Source organism: Manis javanica, chromosome 5, assembly GCF_040802235.1.
Source record: "Manis javanica isolate MJ-LG chromosome 5, MJ_LKY, whole genome shotgun sequence".
Classification (NCBI taxonomy): domain Eukaryota; kingdom Metazoa; phylum Chordata; class Mammalia; order Pholidota; family Manidae; genus Manis; species Manis javanica.
In genome coordinates this window covers 50,314,264-50,336,772 of record NC_133160.1, presented here as the reverse complement: position 1 = coordinate 50,336,772, position 22,509 = coordinate 50,314,264, and the positions used below count along the sequence as shown (strand labels likewise).

Sequence of the window (22,509 nt, the reverse complement as noted above, 5' to 3'; positions counted from 1 at the left end):
AAGATCAGTTCTCTTTTAGTGGTTCATCTGTGGGTATCTGTTAAGCGATACTTGCTCCAACATGATTTCTAAAGAAGTATGTTCTTTGTAGTATCTTTCACCTTACTGTTAGTTGAAGCAGAAACATCCTACATGGGGTCAGTTTTCATATAAATATTAGCAACCCTAAGATGAAGGTGACTACACAGGGGCTTATTACTGTTATTTGTCACAGATATGGACTGAAGTAATGCAGCAAACACACTACTCAAATTCTCAAGAGAACAGGTAACTGATATTGCAAAAATTGTTCCCACTTAGTCTGTTCTGTGCAAACACATCCCTTTCAAGTAGTCAAAAGATAACTGAAAGCTTCAATTACCTATGTCTGCAATGCTTATTACTCATTTAATATTTGAAATAAGGAAAAATATGAAATAACAGCAGCTCTTCTCCAACTAGCACATTCAAACAAAAGTAAAGAAAAATAAGGCCAAGTGGAAACAAGACTAAGAAGGGAGACATTTTTCTGTTTCAATGCAAATGAACTACATGACTCAAGAGAGAACCCCCACCAGGTAAGTCATGAGAAATAAAGTCTGCAATGTTATCAGTTGATTAGGGGCCACTTATTTATAAAGCAGAACATTTCAAAAGTTATGGTCGCCCAACATACAGATTTAGGTGAAGTATGTTGGAATATGACATTTGACAAGATGATAAAACTCAGTAAGGCTGATGGGCCTTTTAGTCTCTCTCTTATGAATTAAATATTTACTAAAATAGAATGATTAAAGCCCTGTATCTAAAGGGAGATAGATAGGCAATATGCTGAAATGAACCCTGATTAATCTTCCTAATGACATATCAACTATCTTAATTTCAAGGACCCATTATAGAATGACAGATTGCAGAGTAATTTGGCAATAAAAATGTGGAAAATAAAAGTTAGAGACAGATAACTATACAATATGGTGTCACATTATTACATTGTATAAACACATAATGGCAGATTTCCAGTTAAGGAAAACAACCCTGCACTGGTATTTTCATTTAAATTTACCTTCTAGTGGCAATTAAGTTTCCCAGCACAATTATTTTTTGATAAAACATGACATTTCATAATTCAGTCAAATTTTGTATTTTAGGGTGGGGCAGAGCCAACATGGCGGCGTGAGTAGGACAGTGGGAATCTCCTCCCAAAAACATATATATTTTTGAAAATACAACAAATACAACTAATCCTAAAAGAGAGACCAGAAGACACAGGACAACAACCTGACTACATTGACAAGTGCGAGAGCCCAGCGCCTGGTGAAAGGGGTAAGATACAAGCCCCGGCCAGTGGGACCCCAGCACACCTCCCCCACTAGCTCCCGGAGGGAGGGAGAGAGAGGGAGCCCAGGACTGCTAAACACGCAGCCCCAGCCACCCGCACCAGAGCACAGACACAGTGCATGCGTGGAGGGCTGGAAACTAGGGAAATAGGGCAGCAAGACCTCTGAGCAGGTGCCGAAGCTGATGCCCCTGTGACAAAGAAAAGCCAGTGCTCTTTGAAAGTCTTAAAGGGACAGGGATTTAACAGCTAGACGGAAACAACACAGGTCACAGCCCAGTGGCTAGAAATTACAGGGAAAACTGGGCGCACTAACCCCCCGGGCAACAGCTCTGAGACCCCTCACGGAGGTAAACAGCCAAACAGCCGCCCCCCCCCTCCCCAGTCCACTACCCCTCCCAGTGCTGCAAAAGCAGAGAAACAGCCTAAGGCAAAACACGCCCACAGAAATGCAGAAAGGAAAATTCCTACACTTCTGGCGGGGCAAGACACAAAGACCCAGCCTACATGCAATTACCCAACACAAGCCACTAGGGGTTGCAATTGTCCCAGTAAAGAAAGGCCAGTAGCAAGTGAAAAGTTTGGCCCTCCCAGCTGACAGTCAATAGCACCTGTCAACCTGAAAAGGCAAAAAAATATGATCCAGACAAGACTAACCCAGACAGCTTCGGCATCTGCTACATCTTCCCCTGAGAAGGAACCTGGGGAGATAGATTTAGCCAGTCTTCCTGAAAAAGAATTCAAAACAAAAGTCATAACTATGCTGATGGACTTGCAGAGAAATATGCAAGAACTAAGGAAGGAGAATACAGAAATAAAACAAGCTCTGGAAGGACTTCAAAACAGAATGGATGAAATGCAAGAGACCATTAATGGTCTAGAAAACAGAGAACAGGAACACCGAGAAGCTGATGTAGAGAGAGAAAAAAGGATCTCCAGGAATGAAAGAATCCTAAGAGAGCTGAGTGACCAATCAAAAAGGAAAAATATACGCATTATAGGAATACCAGAAGAAGAAGAGAGAGAAAAAGGGATAGAAAGTGTCTTTGAAGAAATAATTGCCGAAAACTTCCCCAAACTAGGGGAAGAAATGGCCTCTCAGACCACAGAGGTACACAGAACTCCCATGACAAGGGATCCAAGGAGGGCAACACCAAGACACATAATAATTAAAATGGCAAAGATCAAAGACAAGGACAAAGTATTAAAGGCAGCCTGAGAGGAAAAAAAGGTTACCTACAAAGGAAAACCCATCAGGCTATCATCAGACTTCTCAACAGAAACCCTACAGGCCAGAAGAGAATGGCATGATATACTTAATGCAATGAAACAGAAGGGCCTTGAACCAAGAATACTGTATCCAGCACGAATATCATTTAAATATGAAGGAGGGATTAAACAATTCCCAGACAAGCAAAAGTTGAGGGAATTTGCCTCCCACAAACCACCTCTACAGGGTACCTTACAGGGACTGCTCTAGATGGGAGCACTCCTAAAAAGAGCTCACCCTAATTGTAAATGGACTGAATGCACCAATCAAAAGACACAGAGTAATAGAATGGATAAAAAAGCAAGATCCATCCATATGCTGCTTACAAGAGACCCACCTCAAACCCAAAGACATGCACAGACTTAAAGTCAAGGGATGGAAAAAGATATTTCAGGCAAACAACAAAGAGAAGAAAGCAGGTGTTGCAATTCTGGTATCAGAGAAGACAGACTTCCAAAAAAAGAAAGTAACAGAAGACAAAGAAGGACATTACATAATGATAAAGGGCTCAGTCCAACAAGAGGATATAACCATTATAAATATATATGCACCCAATACATGAGCACCAACATACCTGAAACAAATATTAACAGAACTAAAGGAGGAAATAGAATGCAATGTATTCATTCTAGGAGACTTCAACACACCACTCACTCCAAAGGACAGATCCACCAAACAGAAAATTAGTAAGGACACGGAGGCACTGAACAACACACTAGAACAGATGGACCTAATAGACATCTATAGAACTCTACATCCAAAAGCAACAGGATACACATTCTTCTCAAGTGCACATGGAACATTCTCCAGAATAGACGACATACTAGGCCACAAAAAGAGCCTCAGTAAATTCCAAAAGACTGAAATTCTACCAACCAACTTTTCAGACCACAAAGGCATAAAACTAGAAATAAACTGTACAAAGAAAGCAAAAAGGCTCACAAACACATGGAGGCTTAACAACACGCTCTTAAATAATCAATGGATCAATGACCAAATCAAAATGGAGATCCAGCAATATATGGAAACAAACGACAACAACAACACTAAGCCCCAACTTCTGTGGGACACAGCAAAAGCAGTCTTAAGAGGAAAGTATATAGCAATCCAAGCATATTTAAAAAAGGAAGAACAATCCCAAATGAAAGGTCTAATGTCACAATTATCGAAATTGGAAAAAGAAGAACAAATGAGGCCTAAGGTCAGCAGAAGAAGGGAGATAATAAAGATCAGAGAAGAAATAAATAAAATTGAGAAGAATAAAACAATAGCAAAAATCAATGAAACCAAGAGCTGGTTCTTTGAGAAAATGAACAAAATAGACAAGCCTCTAGCCAGACTTATTAAGAGGAAAAGAGTCAACACAAATCAACAGTATCAGAAAAGAGAAAGGAAAAATCACGACGGACCCCACAGAAATACAAAGAATTATTAGAGAATACTATGAAAACCTATATGCTAACAAGCTGGGAAACCTAGGAGAAATGGACAACTTCCTAGAAAAATACAACCTTCCAAGACTGACCCAGAAAGAAACAGAAAATCTAAACGGACCAATTACCAGCAACAAAATTGAAGCGGTAATCAAAAAACTACCAAAGAACAAAACCCCCGGGCCAGATGGATTTACCTCAGAATTTTATCAGACATACAGGGAAGACATAATACCCATTCTCCTTAAAGTTTTCCAAAAAATAGAAGAGGAGGGGATACTCCCAAACTCATTCTATGAAGCTGACATCACCCTAATACCAAAACCAGGCAAAGAAAGAAAACCACCAAAAAAGAAAACTACAGACCAATATCCCTGATGAACATAGATGCAAAAATACTCAACAAAATATTAGTAAACCGAATTCAAAAATACATCAAAAGGATCGTACACCATGACCAAGTGGGATTCATCCCAGGGATGCAAGGATGGCACAACATTCGAAAGTCCATCAACATCATCCACCACATCAACAAAAAGAAAGACAAAAACCACATGATCATCTCCATAGATGCTGAAAAAGCATTTGACAAAGCTCAACATTCATTCATGATAAAAACTCTCAGCAAAATGGGAATAGAGGGCAAGTACCTCAACATAATAAAGGCCATCTATGAAAAACCCACAGCCAACATTATATTGAACAGCGAGAAGCTGAAAGCTTTTCCTCTGAGATTGGGAACTAGACAGGGATGCCCACTCTCCCCACTGTTATTTAACATAGTACTGGAGGTCCTAGCCACGGCAATAAGACAAAACAAAAAAATACAAGGAATCCAGATTGGTGAAGAAGAAGTTAAACTGTCACTATTTGCAGACGACATGATACTATACATAAAAAACCCTAAAGACTCCACCCCAAAACTACTAGAACTGATATCGGAATACAGCAAAGTTGCAGGATACAAAATCAACACAGAAATCTGTGGCTTTCCTATGCACTAACAATGAACCAACAGAAAGAGAAATCAGGAAAACAACTCCATTCAGAATTGCATCAAAAAAAATAAAATACCTAGGAATAAACCTAACCAAAGAAGTGAAAGACTTTTACTCTGAAAACTACAAGTCACTCTTAAGAGAAATTAAAGGGGACACTAACAGATGGAAACGCATCCCATGCTCGGGGCTAGGAAGAATTAATATCGTCAAAATGGCCATCCTGCCCAAAGCAATATACAGATTTGATGCAATCCCTATGAAACTACCAGCAACATTCTTCAATGAACTGGAACAAATAATTCAAAAATTCATATGGAACCACCAAAGACCCTGAATAGCCAAAGCAATCCTGAGAAAGAAGAATAAAGTAGGGGGGATCTCACTCCCCAACTTCAAGCTCTACTACAAAGGCACAGTAATCAAGACAATTTGGTACTGGCACAAGAACAGAGCCACAGACCAATGGAAAAGAATAGAGACTCCAAACATTAACCCAAATATATATGGTCAACTAATATTCGATAAAGTGACCATGGACATACAATGGGGAAATGGCAGTCTCTTCAACAGATGGTGCTGGCAAAACTGGACAGCTACATGTAAGAGAATGAAACTGAATCACTGTCTAACCCCATACACAAAAGTAAATTCAAAATGGATCAAAGACTTGAATGTAAGTCATGAAACCATAAAACTCTTAGAAAAAAACATAGGCAAAAATCTCTTAGACATAAACATGAGTGACCTCTTCTTGAACATATCTCCCCGGGCAAGGGAAACAAAAGCAAAATTGTACAAATGGGACTACATCAAGCTGAAAAGCTTCTGTACAGCAAAGGACACCATCAATAGAACAAAAAGGTGTCCTACAGTATGGGAGAATATATTCATAAATGACAGATCCGATAAAGGCTTGACATCCAAAATATATAAAGAGCTCACACACCTCAACAAACAAAAAGGAAATAATCCAATTAAAAAATGGGCAGAGGAACTGAATAGACAGTTCTCTAAAGAAGAAATTCAGATGGCCAACAGGCACATGAAAAGATGCTCCACATCACTTGTCATCAGAGAAATGCAAATTAAAACCACAATGAAGTATCATCTCACACCAGTAAGGATGGCTACCATCCAAAAGACAAACAACAACAAATGTTGGTGAGTTTGTGGAGAAAGGGGAACCCTCCTACACTGCTGGTGGGAATGTAAATTAGTTCAACCATTGTGGAAAGCAGTATGGAGGTACATCAAAATGCTCAAAATAGACTTACCATTTGACCCAGGAATTGCACTCCTAGGAATTTACCCTAAGAATGCAGCAATCAAGTATGAGAAAGACCAATGCACCCCTGTGTTTATCGCAGCACTATTTACAATAGCCAAGAAGTGGAAGCAACCTAAATGTCCATCGGTAGATGAATGGATAAAGAAGATGTGGTACATATACACAATGGAATACTACTCAGCCATAAGAAAAGGGCAAATCCTACCATTTGCAGCAACATGGATGGAGCTGGAGGGTATTATGCTCAGTGAAACAAGCCAAGCAGAGAAGGAGAAATACCAAATGATTTCACTCATCTGTGGAGTATAAGAACAAAGGAAAAACTGAAGGAACAAAATAGCAGCAGAATCACAGAACTCAAGAATGGACTAACAGGTACCAATGGGAAAGGGACTGGGGAGGATGGGTGGGTAGGGAGGGATAAGGGAGGGGGAGAAAAAGGGGGGTATTAAGATTAGCATGCATGGGGGTGTGGGAGAAAAGGGAGGGCTGTACAACACAGAGAAGAGAAGTAGTGATTCCAGAACATTTTGCTATGCTGATGGACAGTGACTGTAAAGGGGTATATAGGGGGGACCTGGTATAGGGGAGAGCCTAGTAAACAAAATATGTGTCATGTAAGTGTAGATTAATGATAAAAAAAAAAAGCAGTTCCTGTGTGGTGACCTCTAATGAGTTCTACACAATGATATAAAGGGCATATAAAAGTGTAGGCAAAGGGTCTGTTTGTGTTTATACAGAGGATCAAAGCCTAATTTGGCTACCCCGAAAATGAACTAAGATACGATATGAAAAAGAACTTCTAACATCAGCACTCTCGGGAAGACTCATGCCAGAAGATGACCATCAAAAAACCCCAACAAAGATCCATGCAGTGCCAGAGGTGTAGAGGCACTCATCCCACCAGTTCCTGGACTTGCCATGGGAATGAAGAAGGAGATATCTAAGCTGGCCTGTGCATACAGCAAAACAACAAATTTGACAGGATCTAAACTGTTCGATCTCAACCAAGAATTAGGAGAAGTGCAAATTGTAGCGCTCCCAAATCTTACAACTACAGACTATTTACTGTTAAAAGAACACATGGGATGTGAACAGTCCCCAGGAATGGGTTGTTTTAATTTGTCTGATTTCTCTCAGACTGTTCAAGTCCAGTTGGACAATATTCACCATATTATAGATAAGTTTTCACAAATGCCTAAGGTGCCTAACTGGTTTTCTTGGTTTCACTGGAGATCGCTGGTAATTACAGGTATGCTTTGGTTATGTAACTGTACTCCTATTATGTTAATGTGTGTGTGCAATTTAATTAGTAGTTTAAAACCTACACATGCTGAAGTTACTCTACAAGAAGGTATGTCAAAGAAATAATCAATCTTCCCAGGTTTTCTTCCACCTGCTACCTCTATAGCTTTTCTTCTTCCTTCCTAATTATAACCCTTAAGTAGAATTCGTGCCTCATATCGAATTTACCGAGCATCATAATTCTTCCAAGTGGTAAAGACACTTCAAGACAAATACTGGGCATAGAAGCCACAGGGCATAAAATATGCAAAGAAGTAAAAAGCTAACCTTTTCAAACAATAAGGCTTCTCTCTCACTTACCAACTTTATTTTCCTGTATGGCCCCGGAAGATGACTGGTTAGCCAGAGACGGGTAAGATTCCTCATGGGAGGAACAACCTAAGACAGGCACAGTCGCAGGGGGGCCATCAGGTGAGAAAATGGGGATCAAAAGAGGTGAGGCTTAGAACCTCCCCCCACACCGTTCTGAGAGAAATCTTCTGCATATGTGGATGTTTTATTGCCCTTGTCTAGCTCGGATTAGCACATAGTCTACAGGCACACACCTGATCATCTACATTTGCTCTCTTACAACACTAAACTATGTTTTCTACCTTTATCTTGTATCTACCTACTACTTCAGCATTTTATTAAAAATAATAATAATAAAGAGAGAAATGTGGTATCCACATATAAATCAAGTATAAAAATCAAATGAATATTCATATTTGAACTGACTGTTTATAGTTCATAATGCATGATCAAAACCAAAAGCCTCTGTGATGACTGCCCTTGTAATGTTCACCATGTAACTTATTCATTATGTAAGAATTTGTTCTCCATGTAAGAACTTGTTCGTTATGCTTCAGAAGATTGGAGACTGATGAAAATTAGGCTTGGGTTGGATTAATGATTGTGCATTCAGCATTGACCCCCCTATACAGAATTTTATTATGGTCAACAACCATTTGATCAATAAATATGAGAGATGCCCTCACAAAAAAAAAAAGTACACACTTCCAATTGTAAAATAAATAAGTAACTGGGATGTAATGTATAGCATAAGGAATATAGTCAAAATATTGTAACAACTTGGTATGGTGATAGCTGGTACCTAGAATTATCATGTATATAAATGTTGAATCACTGTGTTGTACACCTGAAACTGATGTAATACTGTGTGTCAACTACCCTTCAATAAAAAATAAAAAATAAAAAAAATTTGTATTTTAAAATCCAACCCTAATCATCTATTAATCAAATGTACATTTAAAAGTCCCTGCTAAAAGTGCTTCCTGCAAATGCACTGGAATAAGATGGCTCTGAGCATTCAGTGGGTATTTCAGAAGGAAAAACTGAGTGCTGATACTGCATTCTCCCTTCAAAAAAGAAAATGCCAATTTTGCAGCCACCATTTTGTAAAGTTCTGCTGTAGGTGATCAAGGGAGAATTTGGCAAAATACATATACACTTCAAAACTCAAAGAAAGGATAAGTATACCAGGCTTATAGTACCACAAAGTCATTAAAATCAATTACTGGAGGGCAGCTGGCTTAAATGAGGCAAACTTCAGTCAAGTGGTTGTCTACCCTGGCTCCATCCCAGAAGCTAGTCTGTGGTGGGACTCCTGCCATTCACCCCCAACTCCCAGGGTTTCTGATGGACAATGAAGGTTGAGAATCAATGTTTTGGTCTTGCAACATAGGCAACTACTACAATGAGTTCCTTACAGAGTCAGATCTAGTCAGGTGCATTGCTAACTTTCTAATCTGAAGAGGCTTTTCTTCCATTTCAGTCAAACATATTGTGACTAGAAGCATGGAATGTGAAGCTACAAGTAATGCTGGGTATGTAGGAAAAGACAGTGAACTTTCTGAAAACTATACAAAGTGTTGAATTCAAGTGGATTCTGGCTGTGAGTTAAGGTAGGTTGTTTGTGGCCTGTTTGTTTCTGAATTTGTATCATAACCTCTCCAAAACCTTCACTTTCATCTCCTGGAACTTTTGCTTATACAGATGTCACAAATGAATGATAATTTCACGTACTTGACTCCAATATCTATGTATGCACAAAACTTCCTACTGTATAGGACTTGAACATTTAGAAACCTATGCCATTTACTCATTCACTGAATATTTATTAAGAACCTACCATCAGTAGACATTGTTCTAGATATTGAGGATATTGTAGTGAACAAAGAAGAACAAAAATACCTTCTCTCATGGAGCCTATTCAGAAACATTAGTGTCCTCAGAGGCAAAAACTGCTGACAGTAGACCTCACAGGCTAGCCTTATATGGCAGTACCACCTAGGTCACTCCCCAGGGAAGTGGAATAGCCTTAAATTCAACCAAGAGATCCCAGAAATGATATTAGCAAGGAAGTATTTGATAAACTTTGACACATCCCAGGCTGACTAGCCGGACCTAACAGGGCCAGGGAGAAATAAAGGCTGGAAAGATTACAAAACATCTAAACTTTGAATATGTTCCCCAATCCACATACAGACATATATTGGCAGAAGTTGGAAGCCTTACTGGATTTTTCTGGAGCACAAACTCTAGCTTATCACTGAGTGACCACTAAGCTGCAGAGACACAAGAGCAACCCTAGGAAACAAGGTTTAAACATAAAAGTAAGAACCAAATCTCAGAATATAATTGAAAATGTAATTTTAAAATAAGATAAGAAAGTTACTACTGCATGGTTCTGAAAAACAGGGAGCAGTAGAATGAATTCTTTTCGGACTATCTTTCATTTATTAAAGCAATTTTTACTCAGTTTTACTCTGTACAAGACACTGTGCTCAATGCCTTGTTACAATAGTGAACATGATAGATAAATTTGAAATTAAAGAGTTTACATTCTTGAACTAGAGTTTGTTCGTCGACTACCAGATTTGATGTAGTCAAAAGCATTACCAATAATTTTAAGTGATGGTATTTTGTTTCATTTGGTGTAAAGAAAACAATAAAACATAACAAGCAATGTGAAAAAAGATGGCGGTATGAGAAGTGAGGCAGAAACTTCCTCCCAAAATCACATATAATACAAAAATACAGCAAATACAACTAATCCTGAAAGAGCAACCTGAAGACTGCAGAACAGGCTGCCTACATCTGGGGAAGAGAACAGACTTCACAGAAAAGGGTAAAGTAGCAAAGCCATGATCCAGCAGGACACAAGACCTCCCCACAACTCAGCCCACAGCATGGAGGAAGAGAAAGAGAGAAGAGAGGGAGTAGAAGCCCAGGACTTCTAAACACCCAGCCTTGGAGATTTGCTTTGGGAGCACAAGCCCACATTACATGGTACTCCGGATATGGGTGGCGTTGGAAAGCAAAGACAGGCAGAATACTTGGAGAAACTGTGGATAACAGGTATGCACAACCAGCCTCTCTAGGAAAAAAGAAAAGTGGGCACCTTGAAAGACTTCCCAACAATGAGAGGGGTGCTAAAGGGGCAAAGATTACACAGAACACATTACCCAGGAGAAAGGGACAAAATTGTGCAGGCACACTCAGCCCAGCAGGTTGGGAACATTCAGGAGCTTCAAATGCTCCATCCCCCTGGCTGGAAATGCAGCCCTCAGGTCCCCCACTGCAATATGCACCCTGCCACTCCTTCCTCCCTGAAAGCACTGGTCTCACTCACCTGCTGCCCAGGCCTTTGCACAGGCCAACTGGAGAGTGGCCCCACATACACCAGCTACAGGAAGGTACCACAGAGGCTCCACCCTGCATGCATGGCCCACTGGACCTGGCAGTGGAGGCAGGTGCTACAGCTGGGAAGCAGGAAAGAGATCTTTCCTCCTGGAAGGTGCCAGTTGTCCTTGCCTGCAACCTCTGCCATAGTCACAGGTGCTCAGCTTCTGTGCACTAGAGGGTACTACATACACAAAATTAGTACTACATAGGGATCACTAGAAAAATGAAATGACAAAAAAATTTTGTACAAACAAAAATACAGCAGAAGATGCCAGAAAGAGAGCTAAGTGAAACTGAAATTACCAATCTGCTTGATAAATATTTCAAAATAAAAATCATAAATATGCTCACAGAGCTACAGAAAAATATTCAGAATCTCAAGGAGGACTTCAACAAAGACAGAAACTTTGAAAATTACAGTATCTGAAATGAAATACAGAATGGAGGGACTGAAAAGTAGATTGACCCAAACATATATGGTCAATTAATATACAATAAAGGAGCTATGGACATACAATGGGAAAATGACAGCCTCTTCAACAGCTGGTGTTGGCGAAACTGGACAGCTACATGTAAGAGAATGAAACTGGATTATTGTCTAACCCCACACACAAAAGTAAATTCAAAATGGATTAAAGACCTGAATATAAGTCATGAAACCATAAAACTTTTAGAAAAAAACATAGGCAAAAATCTCTTGGACATAAACATGAGCAACTTCTTCATAAACATATCTCCCCAGGCAAGGAAAACAAAAGCAAAAATGAACAAGTGGGACTATATCAAGTTGAAAAGCTTCTGTACAGCAAAGAATACCACCAATAGAACAAAAAGGCAACCTATGGTATGGAGGAATATATTCATAAATGATAGATCTGATAAAGGGTTCACATTCAAAATATATAAAGAGCACACCCACCTCAACAAACAAAAACCAAATAATCCAATTAAAAAATGGGCACAGGAACAGACCCTTCTCCAAAGAAGAAATTCAGATGGCCAACAGACACATGAAAAGATGCTCCAAATCACCAGTCATCAGAGAAATGCAAATTAAAACCATAATGAGTTATCACCTCACACCAGTAAGGATCGTCACCATCCAAAAGACAAACAACAACAAATGTTGGAGAGATTGTGGAGAAAGGGGAACCCTCCTGCACTGCTGGTGGGAATGTAAACTAGTTCAATGATTGTGGAAAGCAGTATAGAGGTGCCTCAAAAAACTCAAAATAGAAATACCATTTGACTCAGGAATTCCACTCCTAGGAATTTACCCTAAGAATACAGCAGCCCAGTTTGAAAAAGACAAATGCACCCCTATGTTCATCGCAGCACTATTTACAATAGCCAAGAAATGGAAGCAACCTAAACGTCCATCAGTAGATGAATGGATAAAGAAGATATGGTACATATACACAATGGAATATTATTCAGCCATAAGAAGAAAACAAATCCTACCAATTACAGCAACATGGATGGAGTATTATGCTCAGTGAAATAAGGCAGGCGGAGAAAGACAAGTATCAAGTGATTTCACTCATCTGTGGAGTATAAGAACAAAGAAACAAACTGAAGGAGCAAAACAGCAGAAGACTCACAGAACCTAAGAATGGACTGACAGTTACCAAAGGGAAAGGAACTGGGGAGGAATGGGTAGGAAGGGAGGGATAAGGGGGAGGAAAAAAAAGAAAGGGAGCACTATGATTATTACATATAATGTGGGGGGGGGGCATAGGGAGGGCTGTGCAACACAGAGAAGACAAGATGCCACAACATCTTACTATGCTGATGGACAGTGACTGTAATGGGGTATGTGGGGGGGACTTGGTTATGGGGGGAGTCTAGTAAGCATAATGTTCCTCATGTAATTGTAGATTAATGATACCAAAATAAACAAACAAACAAATATATAAATAAATAAAAGTAGATTGGATGAGGTAGAGGAGATGGTAAATGAAATAGAAATTAGAGAACAGGAAAACAAAGAAGCACAGAGAGAAACAAGATCTCTAAGAATGAAACAATATTGAGAGGACTGTGTGACCAATCCAAACAGAACAATATTTGCATTATACAGGTACCAAAAGAAGAAGATGGAGAAAATGGGATAGAAAGTCTCTTTGAGGAATGAACTGCTGAAAACTTCCCCAATCTGGGGAAAGAAATAGTCTCTCAGGTCATGGAAGTACAGAGATATCCCAACAGAAGGGATCCTAGGAAGACAACACCAAGAAATACAATAATTAAAGTGGCAAAGATCAAAGGCAAGGAGAGAGTATTAAAATCAGCCAGAGAGAGAATAAAGATCATGTATAAAGGAAACCCCATCAGGTTATGAGCAGACTTCTGAACAGAAACCTTACAGGCCAGAAGGGAGTGGCATATTTTATTTAATGCAATGAAACAGAAAGGCTTCCAACCAAGAATACTCTACCTGGCAAGATTATCATTTAAATTTAAAGCAGGGATTAAACAATTTCCAGATAAGCAAAAGTTGAGGGAATTTACCTCTCACAAACTGTCTCTATTATAAAGGGACAGCTGTAGGTGGAAGTGCTCCTAACGCTATATAGCTGTCACCAGAGAAAATAAAACCACAGAAAAGAAGTAGGTCAATTAATTACTAAGCAAAGGCAAAATTAACTTCAAACCCAAAGACACAGACTAAAAGTGAAGGCATTACATTCCATGTAAATAAAAGGAAGAAAAAGCAGGAGTTGCAGTACTTGTATCAGACGAAATAGGCCTCAAAACAAAGAAAGTAACAAGAGACAAAGAAGGACATTACATAATGATAAAGGGGTCAATTCCACAGGAGAATATAACCATTATAAATATCTATGCACCCAACATATTAGGAGCACCTAATTATGTGAAACAAATAGTAACAGAATTAAAGGGATTAACAGAATGCAATGCCTTAATTTTAGGAGACTTCAACACACCACTCACTTCAAAGGACAATCAACCAGACATAAAATAAGTAAAGAGACAGAGGTACTGAACAACACATTAGAACAGATGGACCTAACAGACATCTACATAAAATTCCACTCAAAAGCATCAGGATACACATTCTCAAGTGCACATGGAACATTTTCCAGAATAGATCACATACTAGGCCACAAAAAGAGCCTCAATAAATTCAGAAAGAGTGAAATTGTGCTAACCAGCCTCTCAGACCACAAATGTATGAAACTAGAATTAATTATGCAAAGAAAATAAAAAGCCCACAACCACTTGGAGGCTTAACAACATGCTCCTATATAATAAATGAATCAATGATCACATTAAAACAGAGATCAAGCAATATATGGAGGCAAATGAAAACAACTCAACACCCCAAAACCTGTGGATGCAGTGAAGGCAGTTCTAAGAGGAAAATATATTGCAAAACAGGCTTACCTCAAGAAAGAACAATCACATATTAACAGTCTAAAGTTACAATTTTAACCATTGTTTAACCACAGTCTAAAGAAAATGAAGAAGAAATGAGGCCCAAAGTCAGTAGAAGGAGGGGCATAATAAAGATTAGAGCATAAATAAATAAAATTGAGAAGATAAAACAATAGAAAGAATCAATGAAACTAGAAGGTGGTTCTTTGAGAAAATAAACAAAATAGATTAACCCCTAGCAAGCCTTATAAAGAAAAAAAGAGAATTCACACATAAACAGAATCAGAAATGGGAAAAGAAAAATCACTATGGACACCATGGATATACAAAGAATTATTAAAGAATACAATGAAAAATCATATGCTAACAAACTGGATAACCTAGAGGAAATGGACAACTTTCTAGAAAAGTACAACCCTCCAAGACTGACCCAGATAGAAACGAAAAATCTAAACAGATAAATTACCAGCAATGAAATTGAATTGGTCAACAAAAAACTACCTGAGAACAAAATCCCTGGACCAGATGGCTTCACCACTGAATTTTATCAAACATTTAGAGAAGACATAATACCCATCCTCCTTAAAGTTTCCAAAAAGTAGAAGAGGGAATACTTCCAAACTCATTCTATGAGGCCAGCATCACTCTAATACCAAAACCAGGCAAAGACACCACAAAAAAGAAAATTACAGACCAATATCCCTGAAGAATATAGATGCAAAAGTACTCAACAAAATAAAAGCAAACCAAATTCAAAAATACATCAAACTGATCATCCATCATGATCAAGTGGAATTTATTTCAGAGATGCAAGGATGGTACCATACATGAAAATCCATCAACATCATCCACCACATCAACAAAAGAAGGACAAAAATCACATGATCATCTCCATAAATGCAAAAAAAGCATTTGAAAAAATTCAACATCCATTTGTGATAAAAATTCTCAACAAAATGGGTATAGAGGGCAAGTACTTCAACATAATAAAGGCCATATATGGGAAACCCACAGCCAACATCATACTTAACAGCAAAAACCTGAAAGCTTTTCCTCTGTGATTGGAAACAAGACAAAAATGCCCACTCTCCCCACTTCTATTCAACATAGTACTGGAGGTCCTAGCCACAGCAATCAGACAAAACAAAGAAATAATAGGCATCCAGATTGGTAAGGAAGAATTTTAACTGTCACTGTTTGCAGAGGGCATGATATTGTACATAAAAACCCTAAAGAATCCACCCCAAAACTATGAAAACTAATAACTAAATTCAGCAAAGTTACAGGATACACAGAAATCTGTTGCATTCCTATACACTAACGATGAACTAGCAGAAAGAGACATCAAGAAAAAACATCATTAACAATTGCATCAAAAAGAATAAAATACCTAGGAATAAACCTAAAGAAGGAAGTGAAAGACCTATATCCTGAAAATTACTTGACACTCATGGGAGAAATTAAGAAGAAACCAATAAATGGTAATACATCCTGTGCTCATGGAAAGGAAGAATTAATATTGTCAAAATGGCCATCCTACCTAAAACAATCTACAGATTCAATGTAATCCTTATCAAAATATTGACAGCATTCTTCAACGAGCTAGAACAAACATTTCTAAAATTCATATGGAACCACAAAAGACCCTGAATAGCCAAAGCATTCCTGAGAAGGAAGAATAAAGCAGAGGGGATCTCGCTTCAACTTCAAGTTCTACTACAAAGTCACAGTAATCAAGACAATTTGGTACTGGAACAAGAACAGACCCATAGACGAATGGAACAGAATAGAGAGTCCAGATATAAACCCACACATATATGGCCAGTTAATAGATGATAAAGGAGCCATGGATATACAATGGGGAAATGACAGTCTCTTCAACATCTGTTCTTGGCAAAACTGGACACTTCATGTAAGAGAATGAAACTGGATTATTGTTTAACTCTATACATAAATGTAAACTCAAAATTAATCAAAGACCTGAATGTAAGTTGTGAAAACATATATCTCACAGAAGAAAACATAGGCAAAAATCTCTTGAATATAAAATGAGCAACTTTTTCCTGAATACATCTCCTCAGGCAAGCGAAACAAAAGCATAAAGGAACAAATGGGACTACATCAAACTAAAAAGCTTTTGTACAGCAAAGGATACCATCAGCAGAACAAAAAGGCATCCTACAGCATGGGAGAATATATTCATAAACTAGTTATTCAAGAGGGGGTTAACATCCAAAACATATAAAGAACTCATATATCTCAACACCCCAAAAACAACCTGATATACAAATGGGTGGACAGTCTGTAGAGACACTTCTCCAAAGAAGAAATTCAGATGGCCAAAAGCCACATGAAAAGATGCTCTACATCACTAATCATCAAGGAAATGAAATTAAAACCACAATGAGATAACACCTCACACCAGTTCAGATGGTCAACATCCAAAAGACAAGAAACATCAAATTGTGGTGAGGATGAAGAGAGAGGGGAACCATCCTACACTGTTGGTGGGAATATAAATTAGTTCAACCGCTTGGAAAGCAATATGGAGGCTCCTCAAAAAGCCAAAAATAGAAATAGCATTTGACCCAGTAATTTCATGCCTAGGAATTTACCCAAAGAAAACAAGATCCCAGATTCAAAAAGACATATGTATCCCCTATGTTTATCGCAGCACTATTTACAATAGTCAAGTATGGAAGCAACTTAAGTGTCCATCAATAGATGACTGGATAAAGATAATGTGGTATATATACACAATGGAATATTATTCAACCATAGAAAGAAAACAAATCCTACTATTTGCTACAGCATGGACGGAGCTTGAGGGTATTATGCTCAGTGAAATAAGCCAGGTGGCGAATGACAAGTACCAAGTGATTTCACTCATTTATGGACTATAGCAATAGCAAAACTGAAGGAACAAAACAGCATCAGACTCATAGACTCCAAGAAGGGACTAGCGGTTACCAAAAGGAAGGGGTTGGGGAAGGTCGGGGGGAGGGACAGAAAAAGGGAATAAGGGGCATTACAATTAGCCCTCATAAGTAGGTCATGGGAAAGGTAGTACTGCATAGGGAAGACAAGCAATGACTCTATAGCATTTTACTACACTGATATACAGTGACTGTAATGGGGTGTGTGGGGGGGTCTTGATAATGTAGGTTAATGTTGAAACCACAATATTACTCATGTGAAACCTTCATAAGATTGTATATCAATGATATCTTAATTAGAAAAAAATAGGGAATCTATGTTCTGGTGCTGCTCTAGTACTTTCTATCTGGGGAGTCTTTGCCAAAACACTCTCTAGAGTTCAGTTTTATTATTTATAAGGTGAAGCACATTTGACTTAATTTCTGAAGTGTCTCCTTGATGTCAAGTTCTATGACTATTTGTAAAAGCATACAATAATACACATTAAGATAAAAATATTTATAAGAAATCTATTCATGCTTATGTTAATGAACATAATGCATCCATAATTAGCACAGCATTCATTAACACATGTACACTTGACCACTTTAAGTTTGTACTTAAAAAGCTTAGTTTCTTAAATAGCTAAAATATTGCATTTGAAACCTTATTTACAAGAACTTTCACAGTTTTATTTTAATATATGGTGGGAGTGCAACCTTCTATCATAATATATTTACAAAGATTACAAGGACCATAATTGGCTAGGTTTTACTGTACCTGGAGGACCAGAATGTTAACAGCATGATCCTTGATTTTAAAATTTATTTAACAATTATTATATAGTGATTACTGTGTGTTAAACATTGTTCTAATCACTTTAAACATAACAATTCATTAACCCTCAAGATTCTCCTAAGAAGGGCTAAAGTTATTATTAGATCTGTTTTAGAAATGAGGCAACAAGAGGTTGACTAACTTGCCTAAGGCACTAAGAGGAAGTAAAAGATTAATTTGCTCATTGCTAAGAAGGGCATACAGGTGGGATTCAAACTCAGATCAGCCGGCTGCCATGCCCCACGCTGTCTCCTGCACTCTGTAGCCAGAGCTCACAAAACTATGCACTTGGGTTGCAATACAAAACACCCAAAGAAGGAAAGGAGGGCAGTTGTTAAAGAAAAGAATACATCTTATTCTCTGAAGCACATGCGTGCACACACACACAAGCACCTCATGTTTTCACACAGTCCAAACCTCACATATAAACAAAACCAAAGGGTAAATTTAACAGATTTGAAATTGATCAAAAAAAATAAAAAGACTATCAGCAGTCATGTGGATAAGAAAGTCAGGGTCTAAGTATTTTTAGACTAAATTTCTTGTGCCTTACTTAACAATACAAAAATGAACCCCGTATGTGTTATATAATGAGCAAATGTGCTGCATGTATATAATGTTGATTCCACACACCCCCTGTGCAGCACTGACATACGTGGTTCTGTAGTTTACCACATGTATGACCGATATATCCTTTATTTACCAATCCAAAAGAATTACCTTTCTAATTTAAGGGTCCCTCCCTCACCTCTACCTCAAATAAACAAGTAACAATCTCACCATCTAGCTAATTTATGTTGGTTGTATCATTTTCATCCTTTAGTGTCTGTTCTATAATATCATGTGCTCCTGCTCCCCTCCCCCAGCACCTTTGTTGCACCCAGAGTGACACCTGTATTCTTTTTTTATACAATGGAAAATTTTGTACTCAAATTCTGAATTTTTTTTATTAGTGCTGAGATTATTCTTGAAACAAGTTTTTGTTTTTACTTTTAATATCAATGAAACATATTTTGTATGGCTGAGATGTTCATGTCAGGCCGCTAAGACATCCTCATATATTTATCAAAAACTATAATAGAACTGCATTGAACAATGAAAATGCCAAGAGACATAAAATGGGGCAAACAGAGGACTTCAGAAATCTCTCATTAGTGTGGAAAACATACAGGCATGGAATGATCGCAGGCAAGCATCAACATCTTCCCTGAAAGACTGCAGCAATTAAAGAAAAAGGTGAAGCTGCTGGCATGTGGGTAAGCAGCAGTGCTTTCTACAGCATCATATGATATCCCTTTCTAGGGAAAGGGGGCCTGTCTCATGCTACCTGGCGTGATTCTGAGTCCATCTTTGTAGCAAAGAGACAATTTTGCATAACTTTTTAATTAACGTGTGTCCTTGCTGACAGACGTTTCAAATGAGGCTCTTTTTCCCTCCCATTATGTCTCAGACTTTAGATTTTATTACTGTGGAAATGAATCGAGAGATATGACTTCAGGCACAGTGTTTTAAATGTTGGCAGAGTAACAATATTAATTCTCTATTTTAAAGTATCGGTGTCATCCCATCTTTATGATGAGTGATGTGAAAATAATTTTAGGAAGGAGGTTACTGACCCAGAGACCCTGCAAGTCAAGGGAAAATAACCTGTTAGTTGCAGTTTGGAAAGGTTTTGTTTGGAAAACAACTAATTTCATTTTGTGCATTTCCATAACTACTTATATGTAAAGGAATGGTGCTCTTTAAGGACCAGAGGCCGATCACTTGGGTCTAAGTGAGTTAATGAAATATATCCCTCATGCATATTATCAAAATCTAGACCCATTCTCCTTTACTGCCTAAAATGAATAGGGGGAATACTTAAAATAATTTTGTCTTTCATATCATGAGCAATAAACCATGGAAATGCAGCAAAGTTACCAAACGTTTAGTCTTCCAATAAAATCTGTAAGGGGAAAACAAACAAACAAACAAACATTGAAATGACATTAAAGAAACAAAGTTGAAGACATGGATACCTTCTCATACAATCCAGGGCTCGGATAAAGAAGTCCTTGTGTAGCTGGTGCTCATCTCTCAAGATTGAGCACTGTTCAAGTGTCACTGACATTGACGTCCTGTCTTTGGCACTTTTACAACAGGTGAAACGAATACCATTTAGTTTACGACAAATCTATAATACAGACATATAAACAGTTTATGGTTCATTTGTAGATTTACTCTAAAGTGTCAGACTCTTCTAAACACTTCTTGTCTAAACACACACCAAATTTATGTTAATTTATGTCAGTCAACTGGTTCAGTCTGCCCTATCGAATATAAAAACATTGCCTTCCCATTTCAAAAGCTAGTGGCACAGATTTAATTTATCTAGTTGTTTGTATGTGAGGTGTGGGGCTGTTGAAGCTGTATGAGACAGTAAATGTCAACAGAGGCAGCGATGTTTCCTGAGATGGGGCCTGAGCTGCCCTGGATGATGACCATAATCACAGCTCAGGAGCAATGCCTGAACTGTGAAGGAGACACACATCTGTATTTGCTGGATCAGACCCTTGATCTGAATTCAGAGTAGCTAATATTTTCTGACTTTACATTGAAGAAACCTTTGCTCCCCTCAGCTGTATGTTATGAGATTACACATATCCATATGGTGCCAGTAGAGCAGAGAAGGGAACCACTAACCACTCATCAGTACAACTAATAGGAATAAGGACATCAAAAATGGCCCATTAATTGCACATCTACTGTGCGCCAGTTACAATGTGAACACATTTCATATAGATGTGCTTTTTTATTTACTGCACATGAACCTTAGAGGAAAGTGTAATTGTTCTCATTTTACAGGTGAGAAAATTGAGGTTTACATAGGTAAATGTCCTTGTGTGCAACAAAACAGAGCCGGGATGCTAAGTCTACCTGACTCTGAGGACCAAGCCTTTAACTTCTGTCCCATTCTGTAATTCTTTTTGTAACTCTGATCTAAGTCAGGAGAAGAGACTCTAAGTAGCAACAATCTCTTGTCTCACTTATGGTTAAGACTTATGGGTAACAAGTGAATCATTCCAGTCCTTCCTCCGCCCTATTCCATTGTAGGGCTTTAATATGAGATACCGATAATCAACTTTAACATCAACACTGTTAATCAACATGCAATTAAAATAAATCTAATATGATAAAAGACAGACTCACTTTATTACGTGCCATCAAAGAGGCCTTAATAGTTGCCTGCTTTGAGGAGAGGATTCAATTATACAGTTTATCAAGGGTTTTTGCCATGTCTTAACTGTGACTGTGATACTTAAACTACAATTTGTGAGTCCTTATTTAACAGTTGGTACTTCTGCACTATTTCCAATATAAAAGGTGGAAGTGTGAAATCTTTTCATCTACAAAACTCGAGCCCTCTCAAATAAAGAGCATTTCAAAATTTTAAATATAAAATATCAAAGACTTGACTATATTCATAGCAATAAAATATAGACCTCAATGCCTACTTAATGAGATGATTCCTAAAAAGAATGAATAGTTTTTAAAATGTACTGTTACTATTATAAGCAACTGTCTTACTAAGGGTATATAGTGTCCTAAATTTAAAATCAAGAGGAGGCAGGGCAATTCCATCAGAGTAGAGAGGCTGGGTCTTGGTTTCTGTATTTCTACATCTCTTTTGAGCTTAATTTAACACACCTTGAATGGCATTTGGTCTCTTTAAATTCTGTTTTATTTTTAAAAAATCAATCAAGATAAAACTGACTATCTTTATATTTTTCAATTAAGATGTAAAACATTAACAAAAGCAGTATTTCGTTAATGGGTTTTAAAAAGAGAGGAAAATGAGCTAGAGAAATAAAAGCTTTTTGGAAAATGTCAAAGGGAGTTTTTATGTTGCGTCATTTTAAGAGTATTATCAAGGCCCATGGTTTATGAATAGGATATTGAACTGGGGTATCAGCCTATAAAAATGCTATTAATAATAAAGTCAATTTCCCTACAGGATGCCAAAATTGCACACTATGGTTGCTGTGTATTTATCAGGGCAGGCAAACATCTATTCAATG

At 38.0% G+C, this 22,509-nt stretch overlaps 1 protein-coding gene across 10 annotated transcripts in view; it reads right to left on the bottom strand.

Annotated features, from left to right (window-relative positions):
• Window positions 1–22,509, bottom strand: part of INPP4B (inositol polyphosphate-4-phosphatase type II B) — a 910,826-nt gene that overhangs the window by 45,009 nt on the left and 843,308 nt on the right. For 9 of the 10 annotated variants that reach the window (XM_073237008.1, XM_036996729.2, XM_036996728.2 and 6 more), the window contains one exon: window positions 20,470–20,624. In XM_073237008.1, coding sequence (XP_073093109.1) covers window positions 20,470–20,624 — 155 coding nt within the window. Of the gene's footprint in view, window positions 1–20,469; window positions 20,625–22,509 lie in introns of those variants that run through there. The other variant, XR_012131555.1, reaches the window with a different exon arrangement.